Source organism: Hyla sarda, chromosome 4, assembly GCF_029499605.1.
Source record: "Hyla sarda isolate aHylSar1 chromosome 4, aHylSar1.hap1, whole genome shotgun sequence".
NCBI classification, from domain to species: Eukaryota; Metazoa; Chordata; class Amphibia; order Anura; family Hylidae; genus Hyla; species Hyla sarda.
Window position 1 is genome coordinate 56,250,355 of NC_079192.1, and position 17,867 is coordinate 56,268,221.

General features: G+C 46.4%; 1 protein-coding gene across 5 annotated transcripts in view; it reads right to left on the bottom strand.

The window, feature by feature from the left end:
• PIWIL2 (piwi like RNA-mediated gene silencing 2) overlaps positions 1–17,867 on the bottom strand; it is a 204,614-nt gene that overhangs the window by 159,103 nt on the left and 27,644 nt on the right. For all 5 annotated transcript variants that reach the window (XM_056571072.1, XM_056571068.1, XM_056571070.1 and 2 more), the window contains 4 exons: positions 8,006–8,105; positions 7,592–7,730; positions 6,135–6,287; positions 2,289–2,441 (listed from right to left, as the gene is read on the bottom strand). In XM_056571072.1, the coding sequence (XP_056427047.1) occupies positions 2,289–2,441; positions 6,135–6,287; positions 7,592–7,730; positions 8,006–8,105 (545 nt within the window). The remainder of the gene's footprint in view (positions 1–2,288; positions 2,442–6,134; positions 6,288–7,591; positions 7,731–8,005; positions 8,106–17,867) is intronic.

Below are 17,867 nucleotides of genomic sequence, written 5' to 3' on the forward strand. Positions count from 1 at the left end.
ACTCCAGCCGCAGGTACATCAGCCATGTGATGTGTGACAGGCGGTGTAGGAAACCATGCAGACCACTGTCTGGCTTACTGGTATGGGTCCATAGTAGATAACGGGTCACTCCATCGGACACCTCGCACTAGCAGTGGGGTACTGGAACTCCGGCTGCAGATACATCAGCAATGTGATGTGTGACAGGCAGCGTAGGAAACCAGACTACTGTCTGGCTTACTGGTATGAGTCCATAGTAGACAAGGGGTCACTCCATCAGACACCTCACACTAGCAGTGGGATACCGGAATGACAGCCAGGGACGCGGCAGCTGTGAGATGAGTGACAAGCAAGACATCGATATCAGCTCCGATCCATGACCATGCAGGGACACTGCCACAGAGACCTTGCACTGGAAATGGGGACCCGGAGCACTAGCCGCGGATGCCGCAGCCTGAATAGGAGAGAATCACATTGTTTGACACACCAAGAACACCCCCCTCGGTGGGTGGCCGGTGGACCTGACAAGAGGAGGAACCTCAAAAGAGTCCTTTGTGTCCGCCAGGAAACCAAAACCCTTGCACACGGTATGTCATTTAGTGGTAGGGGAGAACAGGCATTGAATATATCCCCGGCAGTTTCCAAGGGATGGTGAAATCCTTGGCAACAACCCGCCACGGTGGTACGCAGATGCTCCCTGACAGAGTGAGAACCCTGCAGAAAATAGGGGCACCAAAGACATACCGCAACAGACGCAATGTTGCAATAAAAGCGGCCCAATACAGTACCTAGGAAAGGGACCCTGCAGATAGTAAACTGATTAAAAACAAATATTAACTGCATAGCAATTGGTTGCTACAAGGGGGAGCTCATAAGCTGCAAGGCAATCAAGGGCGAAATAAATATTTATATATATATATATATATATATATATATATATATATATATATGTGTGTGTTTTTTTGTTTTGTTTTTTTGTTTATTCATTATTACGAAATTGTCAGGAAGGAAGCGTGGGAAGCCAGTCACCCTGCGCTGATTCAGCCCGCGAGGTACCCAAAGAGAGAAGAGAGAAGGGCTAGGAGGCCCACACCATGGGAACAGTAAGGGCAAACACAAGCGGGAAGCCCCAGGAGCAGTGATGGCTCAGAGCAGAGCACTGAGAAGCGCCTGCTAAGCCACTCCACAGCTCTGGGGCCAGGGACTTGAGTAGGCCGGATAGGAAAAGCTCCTGCTGGGCCACAGCACAGGGAGGGCAATGGTTCCACTCTTACTAAGGAGCGCAGCTGACCCCCACAATGGTGGAGGGGAGGAGCTAGACGCTGCTGGAGCCGCAGAGAAGAACGGCCGCGGTTAAGCACCTGCCAGTCGTAGGAAGGAGCGCGTAAACCTGGAGAGGAGGAGCTGCCTGACCTCCTGGTTCATTCGCTGGTACAGGAGGGGGAAGAAGGGCGGAGCCATGTGCCGCCATAACCGACGATGCCTGGGCTCCTGAATCACGCACTGGTTCAGGGACAGAAGGGCGGAGCTACGTGCCGCCATTGCCCCCAGGACTCCGGCCGGCTGAGCACCCCAGGGAGGTAGTGCCGAGAGGTAGTTTTTATCCCACCCACTGCCAAGCCTCCCACCCTAATTGCCATAAACAGCACCAGAAGCAGGGCTACTACTGCTCGTTCGTTGGAGAGGGGGGTGGTAATGGGGGGGCATACTCACACCTTGACGGCTTCAGCCAGCATTAGGCCACGCTGCGTCATGCCAGGCTAATATAGCAGGGAGAGCAGGGGCAGTGGGGGACCCGGACCCAGGGTACAACCTACAGGCGCTGGCGATAAGGGATTGATGGTCCATACTCTTATGTTCCGAGCCCCTTTGTCGGGAACAGGTAGAATCCTGCTCCTGAACCCCCACCTGAAAAAAGGGAAATAAAAGGGAGATAAAAACCAAACTAAACAGCCCTTACTAGAAAATAATAAAAAAGGACAAGGTCTGAGGAACTCCTAGACCTGTGTCTTGCCTCCTACTGACACTAGCTAAAACTGGTTACCCCAGTGAGCGGGTGTATCCTGCCATGGAGGAGCCGACTTTTTTTTTTTTCCTAGTGTCAGCGCCTCCTAGTGGCAAAAGCATATACCCATCAGTATAGGTGTACCCAAATGAAGAGCGACCGAGAAAAATAAGTTTTGTGAAAACACACCATGTAAATCATCTCAAAGATAAAATACCAATTACGGTGTTCTGTTAATTTATAGCTATTTGCTAAAAGATTATAATAATTTTAAACAATTCAATATCCTAATTCCTTTTTTCACCTCTTCTCCTCTCTTTTGACAACTGTTTCAGCAGGAGGGCTCACTCTGCCAGGAGGTGCGGTGCTCGGGATTTGAGTCATTTCTTGCCTTCCTAAACCCCTACCAAGAAAGCTTGGCAGTGACACTCCTGCAGCAAGAGAGCTCACTGGAGACCTGTAACAGAAATGCTACAAATATTGTATTATTCACAGTTAGGGCAGTTTCACAGCAGTGCGCCACTAGATAAGTTTAACTCCTTAAAAGGACATTTGACGTATATGTCCGTCCTGATGCCCTAGATGTACATTTATGTCCTGTACAGGAGCTCCTATAGCAGGAGCTGCACTCTCTTCAAGCATAGTTGGTCCCGGCTGCTATCAGCAGCAGGGGATCCGCCGGTAATGGCGGACATCAGCAATCATGCTGATGCTCGCAATTAACAATTCAGATGCCTTGGTCAATACTGGTCAGACTTCCATTATGCCAACGTAGTCAAATATGCTGGACTACATCCCCTGTAGGATTGTCTACAATTTTTTTTTGTAGTATAGAAAAGATCTGCACACATTACTTTTCTTTACCACCAAAAAAATTGCATACATTTTTCCCCCCCATACAAGTGTATTAGTGATTTATGGTGTGGTATAGTTCTATGTGTGTACACATTTAAAAATATACTTTTCTTTTTTTTTGCTAGTTTTATGGTTTTTACATATAACCAAATAAAAAGTGTACATTTAAAATGTGTACAATCATATAAAAACATATACCTCAAAGAAAAAATATACGATAAAAGCGTATGCAACATTAAGCTAAATCGGTCTTGTTTCTATTCATATGGTTGAGGTATACAACAAATGCATGTGAGTGACACAGAAGTAACCTTACCCTTACCTATATTGTGAGTCAAAGAATGTATTTACGTTCAAATGAAGTAGCATACAAAAATTTAATAAATGCAAATCTGTATTTTCACAGACTTGATATATTAAAGGGGTTGTCCCATTTCGCTTCTTCCAGCTTTTCTGGGCAGCTTCTGCCTGTTTGAAGGGCCAAGGGTGGTCAGAAAAGTTGAAAGCAGCAATTTGCGTAAACTTCTGTTGACTTTAATGGGAGTTGTGCAAACAGTGTAGCCCTGAAGGCCTAGTCTACTAAATATCTTACAATATTCTTTAGAAGAAAGAAATGGAAGTCCAGCGCAATGTAATCAAAGCAGATCGTGCGGTTTATTGTATCAAGCACGCAGTACAATGTAGATGCATGATGGTTACATGTTTCGGCCGCCGGCACCTGGCCGTACTCATACAGTGGTAAGACTGCCATGCTATCCTTATGAGGGGAGGATACTCTCCTATTAGTCCACACCTGTGGAATCACACCTGTGGTGCCGGACCGGCGAGACCTCCCACCCATATGACCTAGTAAAAAACAAAAATAACCAAATTGTGCATGATACACACCGTGTTGATCCAAATGGTTGTTGAAATATGTCTCATAATAACATTAATATAAAATAGCAAAAACAGCAAAAAATAACTCAGCACTAAGTTTAACAAACAAAATAAAACCACACATTCTGAAAATCTCTGATTATGCAAAACATGGGCGATTTTAAAATGTATTTGTGACAAACCAGCAAAAAACTACGGGAATATGCATCAATTGTCATATATGTTGAATATATATATTACACAATGAGCCAAAAAAGACGCAATAATGTAGACAAGTGTCTAAATATATAGATGTAAATCTGAATGAAATAGCAGCATAATATGGCATAGGTGCATAATCCCAGTAGAAAAAACAAGCCATCATGGATGAAAAATATCATGATAGTCGTTATAAGTATTAAATATGCAGATTGGGCTTGAAAAAATAAATATTGATGAAAATAAGAATGAATAAAACATAAATGTGAATATACATGGCAAGAAACGATATTAAATACGGAATATATCATTAAATATATGGGTTAGTGGTACACCCCACATATTGGATTTGACAAATTTCCCATGATATTAGATAGATGACAAATGGGGTGTTACAATTCACATACCATCGGCCATAATCCCACAACAAATACATTTTTTGTGTCCACACTTATAGGAGCCCAGAAAATTAAGCCACGTGGGTTTAGCCACAGTTCTTTATTGGAAAGGCTAGGTGAAATAAATTTGCCGATAATAGGCGCCTGTCTTGAAACACATTTGTAACCGGTTTTGAGAGCTGGTGACAGAGCAGGATCTGACATCACAATAGGCATATAACAATGTATAATGTCACATACCTCTGTAAAATTTTCACTGTACTGTGTTTACAAAAACAATAGTGGTGGAATCAGTCGCAATCTGTGTGTGTTTCGTACCTTGGAAAGAGATGAGTGAATTTCTATGCTTGTTTTTTGCTATGTTCCTAGCTCTCTCTATACTCCATGACGGATAAACCCTAGCCGAAAGACTGCTAGAGATTTGATCTGCCTCAAGTTCAAATTGTAAATCGGTACTACAATTGCTCTTTCATTTCACCTATAGGTAGATTTTTGGTAACATGTCTAGGGTGACAGGATGAAGCATGCAAGATGGAATTAACAGCAGTATCCTTCCGGTAAGTGGAAGTGAAAATAGTAGCCTCATCCTGTTCACCATAGACACAGAGCCAAAAAATACACTTTACCACTGAATGAACAGTAAAACGAAGGTTACATGTATTGGTGTTGAGGTACAGGGAGAATTCCTACGGTCATTAAGTCTGCTTTCCATATGAACAGCAAATCATCTATATAGCGACCGTACCAGTGAATAGATGACATAAAAGGGGGAGAAGAAAGTCCCCCCTCTCCCACCAATACATGTAAATGTTAGCAAGAGAGGGGGAGAACTTCGCCCCCATGGAGGCACCAGTGGTCTGCAGATAGAATTCATTCTCGAACATTATGTTGGTTTATTATTGGTTCATAATAAAAAAATTATGAACCAATAAAAAATCAACTGTCAGTACAATGAAGCTCTGCAGGTCACTTGCATAATGTGAATAGGTGTCAAAAACCAAGTTAACAAAACTGCTGCCAAATCATGGGGGATAACTGAATACAGTGATGTCACGTCCGCCGTGACCAAGGAAAAGTCATTCTCCCATTTCACTGTGTCCAGCAAACCCAACAAGTGCTTGGTATCTTTTATATACCCTGGAATTTGTGGAATTAGGGGCTGTAACATAGCATCAACCCACAAACAAAGTCTCTCATTAAGGGAGGCTATGCCGGCCACTATAGGGTGGAGGAAAGGGGGGGGGATTGGAATACATTTTGGGGTGTTTTAGGAAGGGAATGAAAGATGGGTATAACAGGGTCAGAAGGAAACAGGTATTCAGACTGTTTTTCAGAAAAGAAACCATGAATTACCCCTGAATTAATAAGCCTCTCTAATTCCCTTCTAAAATCATTAGTCAGATTTCTGGACAAGGGCCTGTATGTATTGAAATTATTCAACATACATTTGTTCAGTTTATAATACAGACCCTTGTCCAGAATGACTATGACACTCCCCCCCCAATTGTCCACCTGACGAATGATAACAACCTCCATGTCCCCTAGTTGTTTGAGTGCTGTCCTCTCCTCAACTGTTAAATTATGATGAGAGGAAATCCTATTGTCGCTCAATGTACTCCTGGAATAAGACATCAGGTTGCGTTCGACACATTCTTGGAACCAATCTAAGGTAGGGGTACGGGACATAATGGGGTAAAAAGTAGGGTTAAGTGTGTTAAATACAGATAATTGTGACGTTGTAGTTTTATCTGCTAACTGTTGGAGGTCGGACAGAGCTTAGATATAGAACACAAGATATCATTGCTCTCTCAATTTCTCACCTCCTTTCCTCGGGTTTTACTGAGGATTCAGTAGATAAGCCCCCTACTTTAGGAACTGGTGTGCTTAGGACTGCAGATATTTGTTGTCTTCCTAAACCCCTACCAGGAAAGATTGGCATGGACTGTTCACCAACTGCAGAGCTCATTGGAAATCTTGAAAAGAACAGAGAAAATACAGTATTAATACTTAAGTAGTTGTAAGGCAAGTATGGTAGATGATGTTTTGCATTCAGATAAGATATGCATCAGTAAAATATTCACAGGCCGCACAGCCCTCCATACACTGGAATGGGGCCTGGCGAGGAGTGGATAATGGGAGATATGATGGGATCTCAGCTGAGAACAGCATCATGGGTACCAGTGCTGCTCTTCTACAGCCCTATGGATCCCCATGAACAGGATCCTATACTATACGTACGAACGTTGAGTTCAAACTGCTGTTTGTGTTTAATTTGCCATGGTGATGCTGATTTATGAGTTACCAGCAACCTAATGTACAACCCCATTGTGGTATGAGTTGTGCTACATGACAAACTCAGCTTTACTATATCTCTCTTATATACATGATTACATATATGCTAATATCTATGATCTGTGATGCTGTAAATAGTAATAAACAATGTCATCTTCGTGATCCTCAACACTGGTTGTCACAGGAAAAGCAAGTGTCATTAGGTTTACACTTAAAAGTGTTTTTCTGCATCACTTTGTCAGACTGGACCATCCTCCTCAGCTGTATGTGACTGCTGGGAACACACTGTAATGTACACATAGGGAGAGATGTATCACAACCTGTGCAGAGAAAAAGCAGTGCAGTTGACCATAGCAACCAATCAGATCGCTTCTTTAATTTTTAAAAAGGCCTCACAAAAATGAAAGAAGCGATCTTATTGGTTGCTATGGACAACTGCACCTCTCTTCCTCTACACAGGTTGTGATAAATCTCCCCTATAGAGATTTAGCATTGTACTAGCTGTACAAAACACAACTAGGAAAATAGTAAAAATAGCAGACTTGTTTAAACAACCACGTATGAAAAATGGTGCTATGCGTCAAGCCTTACATTACAATTATACATACTAATAGTAGGGTCACACATTGCGCATACACAGCGAATTTCACGCTGCTTAAAATCTGCTGTGTATTCTCCTGGGAGCAAACACACGGCTTCCCAACGGCAGCCATGTGATGTGTGTGCAGTAAGGTTTGAGGCAGGGACACCGTGCCGCTATGACTGGGATGCGTGGGCCGCCTCCAAACCTCACTGCGCACACAGAGTTGCTGTGCTGAAGCCCTGTATGTCTGCTTAAAGGAGAATATGCTGTGTATTTCCTGATGTGCAGCAGATTTTGCACATAATGAAATACGATGTATATACGCAAAGTGTGACCGTACCCTAAAAGTGCTAAATATAGAAGGGTGTTTTTTGGCATCATAAAGTATATTTCTTCACTCACCTAGCTCTTCCAATATGAACAGCTGAATCACCACTACTTAAATGCATACATTCGGGAGGTTTAAAAGGTGGGCTAATAGATGAACTAGGTTGAGGGGTAGAGCCTTCGCCTTGGCCAATATCCCTGAGCATTCCTCTGCCTGGAGAAAAAGGTAATGTTAAACCAACAAAAAACATTTATAGTTTTCCGTAAAAATTCAACGGTCCAAAGTGACAGCCCTATAATGCCACTTTGTACGTCATTGTGGCTGACAAGAAACACACAGTACTGGCTAGGACTAAAAAAAAATGTCCAAGCTCTATAAAACCCCAAAAATAAACAGCTCCATCTAGAGATGCCGCTAAATCTGACACCCTGATGTATACAGTATATTGCTGCATATGATATCCCCAGAATTTCTCACAAAGGGCTTACCCACAAAGGGTCCCACTCGACCAGGAGAAACAGGTGGCTGTGTTTCAAAGCCCAATCCACGAAACAGAGAAGGCAGCACATTTCTGGGATCCAGCGGCTCCTTCAGAGAGAATTTTATAAAATATATAAAAATTTATACAATATCAAAATGATTCTTACTGCACAATTAAGTACAAATCTGGGCATAATACATCTTACAATATGGATCCAGTTTTTTGGGGAATTATTTTGTCCCAGATATGCTTGTGTTTTTTTTGCAGGTGTTCTTCCCTGAACTTTAGCCGGTATCCAATCCCAAATCCCTTGGCCAGTGGTGTGCAGCAATTACCGTATATACTCGAGTATAAGCCGAGTTTTTCAGCACGATTTTTCGTGCTGAAAACACCCCCCTCAGCTTATACTCGAGTGAACTCTCCACCCGCAGTGGTCTTCAACCTGCGGACCTCCAGAGGTTTCAAAACTACAACTCCCAGCAAGCCCGGGCAGCCATCGGCTGTCCGGAGAGGAGGTCGTCCGGTGGGATAGTGGTTCCGGGCTGCTATCTTCACCGGGGAGGCCTCTTCTAAGCGCTTCGGGCCCGGCCCCAGAATAGTCACGTTGCCTTGACAACAACGCAGAGGTACGTTCATTGCCAACGTACTTCTGCGTCATTGTCAAGGCAACGCCTCTATTCTGGGCCCGAAGCGCGGAGAAGAGGCGCCCCCAGTGAAGATAGCAGCCCGGAACCACTATCCCACCGGACGACCTCCTCACCGGACAGCCCTGCAGCACCGGACCAGCGACGAGCGGAGGCAAGTACTGTACAGAACTAAAGGGGGTGAGAGGGGGCTGGATGATGTCGAAGGCCGCAGTGGTCTTCAACCTGCGGACCTCCGGAGGTTTCAAAACTACAACTCCCAGCAAGCCCGGACAGCCGATGGCTGCCCGGGCTTGCTGGGAGTTGTAGTTTTGAAACCTCTGGAGGTCCGCAGGTTGAAGACCACTGAGGGCGGATGATGACAAGAGGATGATGAAGGGGGGGTGTGGGATGATGACAAGAGGATGATGAAGGGGGGGTGTGGGATGATGAAGGGGGGTGGGGATGATGACAAGGGGATGATGAAGGGGGGGGGTGTGGGAAGATTACAAGGGGATGATGAAGGGGGGTGGGGATGATGACAAGGGGATGATGAAGGGGGGGTGTGGGATGATGACAAGGGGATGATGACAGGTGATGATGATGAGGGTCTGGATGATGACAGGCGGTGATGATGATGAGGATGTTAATGACAGGTCTGGATGATGACCAGGGGGGATGATTTATTTCCCACCCTAGGCTTATACTCGAGTCAATAACTTTTCCTGGGATTTTGGGTAGAAATTAGGGGTCTCCGCTTATACTCGGGTCGGCTTATACTCGAGTATATAAGGTATCTATAGCTACAGGGCCATGAGCTCATCACTACCTGACCTCTCTCCAGCTTTACTGCAGAGAAGTTTTATCTTATAATGTCAAGAATACTAAACCCTATGAAATATGTATTACGAGCATTATTTTCAATTAGGCTATTTTTTAGAAGCTGATTATTTAGTTTAGCCCTAAATACAGGACATATACAGTAAATCTATCAAAAGAGATGAAAACCTAAATAAAAAGAGCTTCATTGGCTTATGGGACTTGTTACATTAAATGAGCCTTTTTTTGAGATCGAGGGCCCCAGGCCCCCTCTGGCCTGCCTGCAGCACCCGGAGGTTTTAGGCAATTTGTGCAACTCCCATTGATTTAATGGGATTTACAGCACAGAGCAGTGTGCTACTATTCATTCACAGAAGGGGAGATTTATCAAAACCTGTGTATAGGAAGAGTTGAGCAGTTGAACATAGCAACCAATCTGATTGCTTTTATTTTTCACAGGCCTTTTTTTTATTAATTTTTTTTAAATGAAAGAAGTTATCTGATTGGTTGCAATGGGCAACTGCACAGTTTTCCTCTACACAGGTTTTGATAAATCTTCCCCACAGCGTCTTTTTACCACCGCTATGGTACTTAAATTTTAGCTGCAGACCCCAGGCCTTTATCAGAAGTGCAGACTTAATTTATTCATGGAATACTGTGGTGGATGAGGTAAAAAGTTGATTTTTTTTTATACTTACTGTAAAATCTCTTTCTCGGAGGATCCATTGGGGAACACAGCAACTGTGGGTATATCTTTCTGCTACTAAGAGGCTGACACTAGGCATTAACAAAAAAGAAGTTGGCCCCCTCCTGGCAGGATATACCCCGCCCACTTATTCTGAGCTAATCAGTTTAGTCCCAAAGCAGTAGGAGGAAACCGACAAATCACTACTGAGTCCGAAGAAGACCCAGACCAAAAATACCCCGAACAAACCCACTGACATGCAACCGACCCTCAGGTCAACAAACTAACAACCAACGGGTGGGTGCTGTGTCCCCCAATTGATCCTCGAAGAAAGAGATTTTACAGTAAGTATAAACAATCTACTTTTCTCGTTCAGTTCCATTGGGGAACACAGGAACCATAAGAAAGCAGTCCCCGGGGTGGAAAAACAGAACCAAGCCAGGGAATCAGGAGGATGGCAACACCACCGTAGCCTACAACACTTTACGCCCAAACCCGGCGTCAGCAGACGCGGAAGTGTGCACCTGGGAGAACTTGGTGAGCGTGTGCACGGACGACCAAGTGGTCGCCTTACACACCTGCAGGGCCGAAGCCCTGTTGAAGACCGCCCAGGAGGCCCCAACAGAGCGGGTGGAGTGTGCCGTAACCCGGAAAGGAGGAACCTTCCCCTTAGAACGATAGGCCTCTGATATGGCAGACCGGATCCACCTGGTCGCCTTAGAAGCTGAATGCCCCTTGTGCCGGCCTTCCGGAATGACAAACAGCGAATCAGAGCGCCGGAAACCAGAGGTGGCCGAGAGATAAACACAGAGAGCTCTGATCACGTCCAAATTGTGGAGAGAGCGCTCCTTAGGGTGAGATGGAGCTGGGCAGAAGGAGGGAAGGACGATATCCTCGTTCAGATGGAGGTCACAGCAATGAGAAAAGACACCTTCCAAGAAAGGAAGCGGAGTGAGATCTCCCGAAGGGGTTCAAATGGGGTGCCTTGCAAAGTGCTGAGAACCTGTCGGTTTAGGCGGGACGCAAAGAGGTCCACATCCGAGGTCCCCCAACGTTCGCAAATTGCTGCGAAAACCTCCGGGTGGAGAGACCACTCCACGGGGTCGGATGAGGAGCGACTCAGAAAGTCCACCTCCCAACTGTCCACCCCCGGAATGTGGATCACCGATATGGAGGGAACCTGGAGTTAGGCCCAGACAAGAATCCTTGTCACCTCCGCCATTGCAGCGAGGCTGCGAGTGCCCCCCTGGCGATTGATACAAGCCACAGCCATGGCATTGTCCGTTTGGACCCAAACCGGACGACCCGAAATAACAAATGCCAGCGGAGGAGACAAAGAAAGATGGCCCGAAGCTCAAGGAGGTTAATGGGGAGACCGGCTTCCTGGTGGGACCAACGGCCCTGAACCGGCCAGTCCTGTAAAACACCCCTCCAGTCGAGAAGACTTGCATCGGAGGTTAAGACCTGCCAACGCACCGGGAGAAACAAACGGCCTTCCCAGAGGAGTAGAGAGCGGAGCCACCAAATGAGCGACTGGGGAGCCGCGGGAGGCAGACGGATCCGGCGGTGGAGGGACCGAGACTTGTCCCACAGAGACAGGATGGCCCACTGAAGAGGGCGGCAACGGTACTGAGCAAAAAGGAACAGCTTCTATGGCCGCCACCATCCTGCCCAACACTTCCATGCACGAATGGATGGTCACTGGTTCCGGGCGGCGCAATAGGTGGATCTCGGACAGAAGAGCACTCCGCTTGTCTGGTGGAAGCAGAAACCAAGCCTTTTAAATGTCAAAGTGAAGCCCCAGGAAAACCAGAGACTGCAATGGAGAGAGGTTGGATTTCTCCTGGTTGAAAAACCACCCGAAACTGGTCAGGGTCTGAAGAGTGATGTGGAGACTCTCCTGATTTTGAGCAAAGGACGGAGCTTTGATCAACAGTTTGTCGAGATAAGGAAGCACCAACACCCCCTGAGAGCGGAGGATGGTGATCACCACAGCCAGGACCTTGGTGAAGACCCAGGGGGTCGTGGCCAGCCTGAAGGGCAGGGCCACAAACTGAAAATTACCTGCCAGAACGGCAAACAACAAAAACTGTTGGTGTGCCTGAAAAATAGGGATGTGGAGGTATGCATCCCGGATGTCCACTGAAGACAGTAATTTGCCCTGGTCCATAGACGCAACAACAGAACGGAGAGATTCCATTCAGAAGTGTCGCAGGCGCAAATGATGATTGAGGAGCCTCAGATCGAGAATCGGACAGATGGACAGACGGATCCTCCTTTTTTGGGAACGACGAACAGGTTTGAATAGAAGCCCAAAAAACTTTCCTGGGACGGAACTGGCACAATGATCCCCTGCGCAAGGAGGGTGTGGAGTAAAAAGCCGCAGCCAGGGCCAGAGAGCGGGGAGGCCGGGACCAGAAAAAAACTATCAGGGGAAAAGAACCAGACTCTACTCGGTAGCCATCTGAAACGACGTCCCAAACCCTGGACCTGGGCCAACCAAACGTCCCGAAAGAGGGACAGGCAGACCACCCACCCGAGAGGAAGGCTCGAGTGGGGGCGAGTACCTGATTTGGCGGAGAAACATCCAGAACAGCCGTCCGGCTTCCAGGAGGGGCACCCTTTGAAGGAAGGAGCCTTCCGAGACTGCGAAGGTGCCGGTTTGTCCTGGTGACCTGAGGCAAAGGACCGAAATGAAAAGGACTTGCGTCGAGAATCGGTGCAACGCACCTTATTCTGAGGGAGCAGAAAGCTTTTACCGCCTGTAGCCTTAGAGATGATTTCATCCAAGCGTTTGCCAAAAAGGCGGCCGCCAGAAAAGGGCATCTTGGTGATGGATTTCTTGGAGGCCGCATCAGCATTCCAGGCCTTCAACCACATAGAGAGGCGGGCAGCCACCAAATTACCAGAAGCAAAGGCCGCACAGCGTGCGGATTCCAAGGACGCTGAGCATAGATAATCACCAGCATTGGAGATCTGGAGAGCTAAGTCCGCCAGATAATCTGGAGGAGCCCCGGATAAAACGCCTTGAGAGGCCCAGGCCGATAAGGCCTTGGATACCCAAGTTGCGGAGAACGCTGGAAGCAAGGCCGAGCCAGCTGCTTCAAAGGCGAATTTTGCTAAATTCTCAATTCACTTGTCCACGGGGTCCTTAAAGGAAGCCGCATCAGCCAGAGGAAGAGTGGTTGATTTGAATAAACTGGAAGGTCCAATGTAGGCGGGTCGGTCCATTAGGAGACCAGCCGTTTAGACCCTTGGAAACACTTTTGCGGTGCTTCCAGCAGTCTCCAGCAAGTCATGAAACTCTGTACGAGTATTGAAGACCTTGGGAGAGCGGCGAGTGCAGCGGAAGGGAACTTCTGGAGCTGGGTCCGAAGTTCCAGGGTCCTGTAGGTGTCCACCATATCTGACAGCTCTTCAGACTCCAAGTGCGGATCCGAGTGTGTGTCTATCAGTTCCCGAGGAGACCGAGAACGAGCAGTGGAGGCTCCAGATCTAGTTGACATAGATCTGGAATGGTGGGCCAGGATCGGCCCCTAGGGGAGTGACCGTGGGAATGAGGACGCTGCCTAGTAGATTTGGATAGGGAGCGAGAGCGGTGTGGAGACATACCATTGGGTGAGGAGTCAGAGTAAATGACCCTGGGGCATTTGTGAGAGCGTCGGCGGCCAGAGGAGTGCTTCAAGGCAGTAGCCACCTCCCTGGAAACCTGCGCCAGATCAGAGATCGTCTGGGAGAGTGAGAACACCAAAACCGCGGGAGGGTCAGTCACACACTCCAGGGAGCCATCCTGGGCGGAAGGCATAGGAGGGCTGGGACGTGAATCGGAGCAGGCAGAACAGGTGGACTCAGCCAAACCACCAGACATTTTAGTTTTACAGCACGTGCAAGAATAGTAAGTGACTAAGGCGGTGACCACCTGTCTGGAAGGGGATTCGAAGCTGGGGTCAGACATGGAAAAGAACAGATAAAGTCAGCCAACCCAGGAGAAAAAAGGAACAAGCTAATCCAGGTTCCTGTGTCCTGTAGCAGCTGGAACAGCAGTGCAGGAGGGGGTCCCTTGCAGAGGTGTAGGTCCCTTGCAGAAGTGGATGTCCCTTGAGAGAAGGAGAACCCTTGTCCTGAAGCTGCGGAAAAGCAGCGTGAAGGAACAGCGGCAGCATGCAGCAACAGCAGTAGTGTGCAGGAACAGCAGCAGCGTGTAGGAACAGCAGCAGCTGGCAGGGATAGCAGTGTGCAGGAACAGCAGCGTGGAAACCCTGTGGAGAGCAACTGGAGGAGCAGCGTGTAAAGCAGCGGTTGGGACTGATGAAGCGCGTGACCACGAAGGATCAACCACCCCCCCCCGGGGGTTCATAGCCTCCCATAGGTAGAGGGACCAAGAGGAAGGAGACCTGTGATTGGATAACAGAAATAGTGGGCGTAACTACCCGCCGGAGGAGCAGGGCCGAAGCCGCAGGCTAAATTTACAGACGCCCGCCGGCTGCGGCCCCAGCTCCCGGACACTATGCGCTGCCGGGAATAATACATAGACCAGCTGCGGTCTCTGAAGTATAAAGTATGCGGCGGCAGGAGCCGAAACAGGGCCGCATGAGTATAGAACACCGCGGCTAAAGCAGAGAGCCGGCCCCTGCGACAGTCAGAAAGACTGTCGCACCAGAAGAAGGAGCGCCGCATGTCAGACCCTAGGAGGAGGATATGCCGGGAATATCTGTAAAATAAAGTACAAGAGGGGAGACTGGGCTCCCAATCAGGCTTCCTCCCCCAGGAGTAAAAAGAGTGAAAGAAATAATAAAGAAATAATAATAAAGGAATCCCCAGCAGCCCAAGGGGGGATGGAGGAGAGGGAAAGGGAGCAGGGATACTTACTTAGAAAGATGTCCCATATACTCACTTCTGAAGTCTTCAACCAGACTGATGCCACCTGCATTTTACCAGGCTGTAAAAGTGGGGCGAGCAGGGGCAAGAGGGGACCCGGACGCAGGGTACATCCGTTAGCGCTGGTCGGTGCCGAGAAGGGGTTAACGGTGCATACTTTATGGACCGTCCCCTTTGCTCGCAAGTGGCGGATCAGGCAGCGCCATGTTCCTGTCGCCCCAACCTAAATAAAATAACAAAGGAGAGAAAAAATATAACTCTAAGAAAACTATAAAATAATAAAAAGAAGACCAAGTCTGGAGAGCTCCAGACTTGTGTCTGCCTCCTACTGACACTAAGCAAAAACTGATTAGCTCAGAGTCAGTGGGCAGGGTATATCCTGCCAGGAGGGGCCGACTTCTTTTTTGTTAATGCCTAGTGTCAGCCTCCTACTTGCAGAAAGATATACTCACAGTTCCTGTCCCCCCCCCCCCCCCAATGGAACCGAACGAGAAATGGCTATTTCAGAAAATGCTTGCTAAAATGGCCACCCCCACTCCCTCCCCAATCGAGTATGAAAGAATGTCTCAAGATGGCATTTCCAGAGAGACTCCACCCAAAATGATGAGACTAGTGATGGGTGGTATGACCAAAATGTGTATCACAAGCTCTGAAGCGCCCACGGCCCACTGGCTTTCAGCGTTCTCCGTCCTGCACCTGCGGCTCACATGAGGAAAATGAGAGCAGCGCCTGTGGGTAACATGATTAGTCCGCCCGCTGGTCATATATGATTAGTTCCCCAGCGCACTGCGGCTAATAATTCATTCATTCGAGGGGGGTGGGGGGCCCGAACGGTATTTCGATATAGGGAAAAATTCATAACGTACAGAAAAAACACACCGGTATTCGGTATATCGCCCAGCACTAGATGAGACCCACGTAAAGGCCGAGGAACGCCTACAGATGGAAGAAACCAATCACAAGTACAGCTGTTCATGACATACTACAGCCTATATAAACCCTTGTAATTGTTTCAAATAAAGGAAGCATCATTTATCGGGACTGTGTGTCTCAGAGTGATCTCTTCTATCCTGCATATGCTGATTCTGACACCTAATTAGGAAGGGGGCAGATACTCATCTGATACCGGGTGCGGTTGCAATCCATTTCAAGTGGCGACCCAGATGGGACTATATAAAATACAAGCCCCTCCTCTTGTAATGCTTGGGTGTTGGCTAGTCACTGGACACCATTTTGAGACATAGCACAATGCTTTGGAGAATCAAATCTTTTTATACAACAAAGTTTAAAACATGTGTCACATCTTACATAAGCAATAGGAAAAAGAAGTTTGACTTTATGTCTTCCATTACCATAGAATACAATATTCACTTAAAAATGTAGCATGTTAGATATAACAAGTGCTGTATATATAGTAAATAACATTAAAAGATTTCACAACATCATACATAAACACATGTACACAGACTCCAGGCAGAGGGGAGATGAGGAGGGCTGTATTACAGAATACACAACACAATCTGCAAGCATTCTCTTCTTTTGTAACAACCGATAACACAAAGACTGCAAACACAAACAATCATATACAAAAGATAACATATAACATATATGACACACAAGGGCCCTTCACACATTCACAAAAGTATAAAAGGATAAAATGATGCAAATATATTCACATAAAATTCAATTAATAAAACATGGATTTTCTTTATCATTTGCTAGTTTGAAATAATAATACTTTTTATTTATACTAAGGGTATGTTCCCACTAAGGAATTCGAGAGGAATTTCCACAAGTAATTCTGCTTGCTTTTTCCTCTCCAATTCATTCAGCAGTGAAAATCCCCATAGAGCTGTGCAGAATTTCTGCCCCTCAGTTCACACTGAGAAATTTCCTCAAGCAGAATTCTGACGAGGAAGTCTGTTACGCTTGAAGAAAGAACATGATCTTTCTTTCAGGTGTAATCAGCGTCTTACTCCCATAGAGATCAATGTTAATTTTTTTTTTCAGTCAGAATCATTTCCACGCGGAATTGGCGCGGAATTTCTGCATGTAGAAAAAAAAGAGGATAATATATATATATTATACTCTTATCCTCCTCCGCTTGACATTTTCAATTCCGCGTGTGGAATTCCGCGCCAATTCTGCACCAGTTACGCTCCAATTCCGTGTGAAATCTCTGAGTTCTTGTGGAAAAGTAACAATATTTTGAGGCAGAAAATTTCTGCTTGATTTCCACCCCAATTCCTCAGTGTGAACATACCCTAACAGTTTTAAAAAGGAAAGTATTCACTATTATTATTCATTGGTTCCAGGGGACCCCTGTGCCCCCGATTCCTCAGTACATTTTTTTTTTTTAAATACGTTTTATTGAAGATTAAACAAACATCAGCCAAATCGCCTCACAAAACAAAATGGTACAAAGCAGAGTACACAAGTAAAAAGGCACTGAGAACATGTACAAGTAGGCAGAATGTAAACGATAGAATATCATAAAAAATCCGGCAGTAATCAGTGCAGTGAGGACATAAACTGAGGAAAACTGAGAACAGCCAGTTGAGAAACCTTAACACAAAGAGAGGGTGAACGAGGAGAACGAAAAAAAAGGGGGATGGTATGTAATATAAAGGTGGCAAAATAATATTGAAGAGAGGCCATAGTGTAGAGTTCAGCAGAGACCGCCACATTTAGTCACGAGTGCCAAGCATAATGTTCCTATTGTTAAAGCAGACCCATGCGTCCACAGAGAGGAGGGAATACACACATCCAGCAAAACATCGCAACATACATAAATCAAAGGGGTACATACAACCACATCTAGAAATGAAAGGACAGTCATGACCCTAAATCCCTTCAGGGGGATG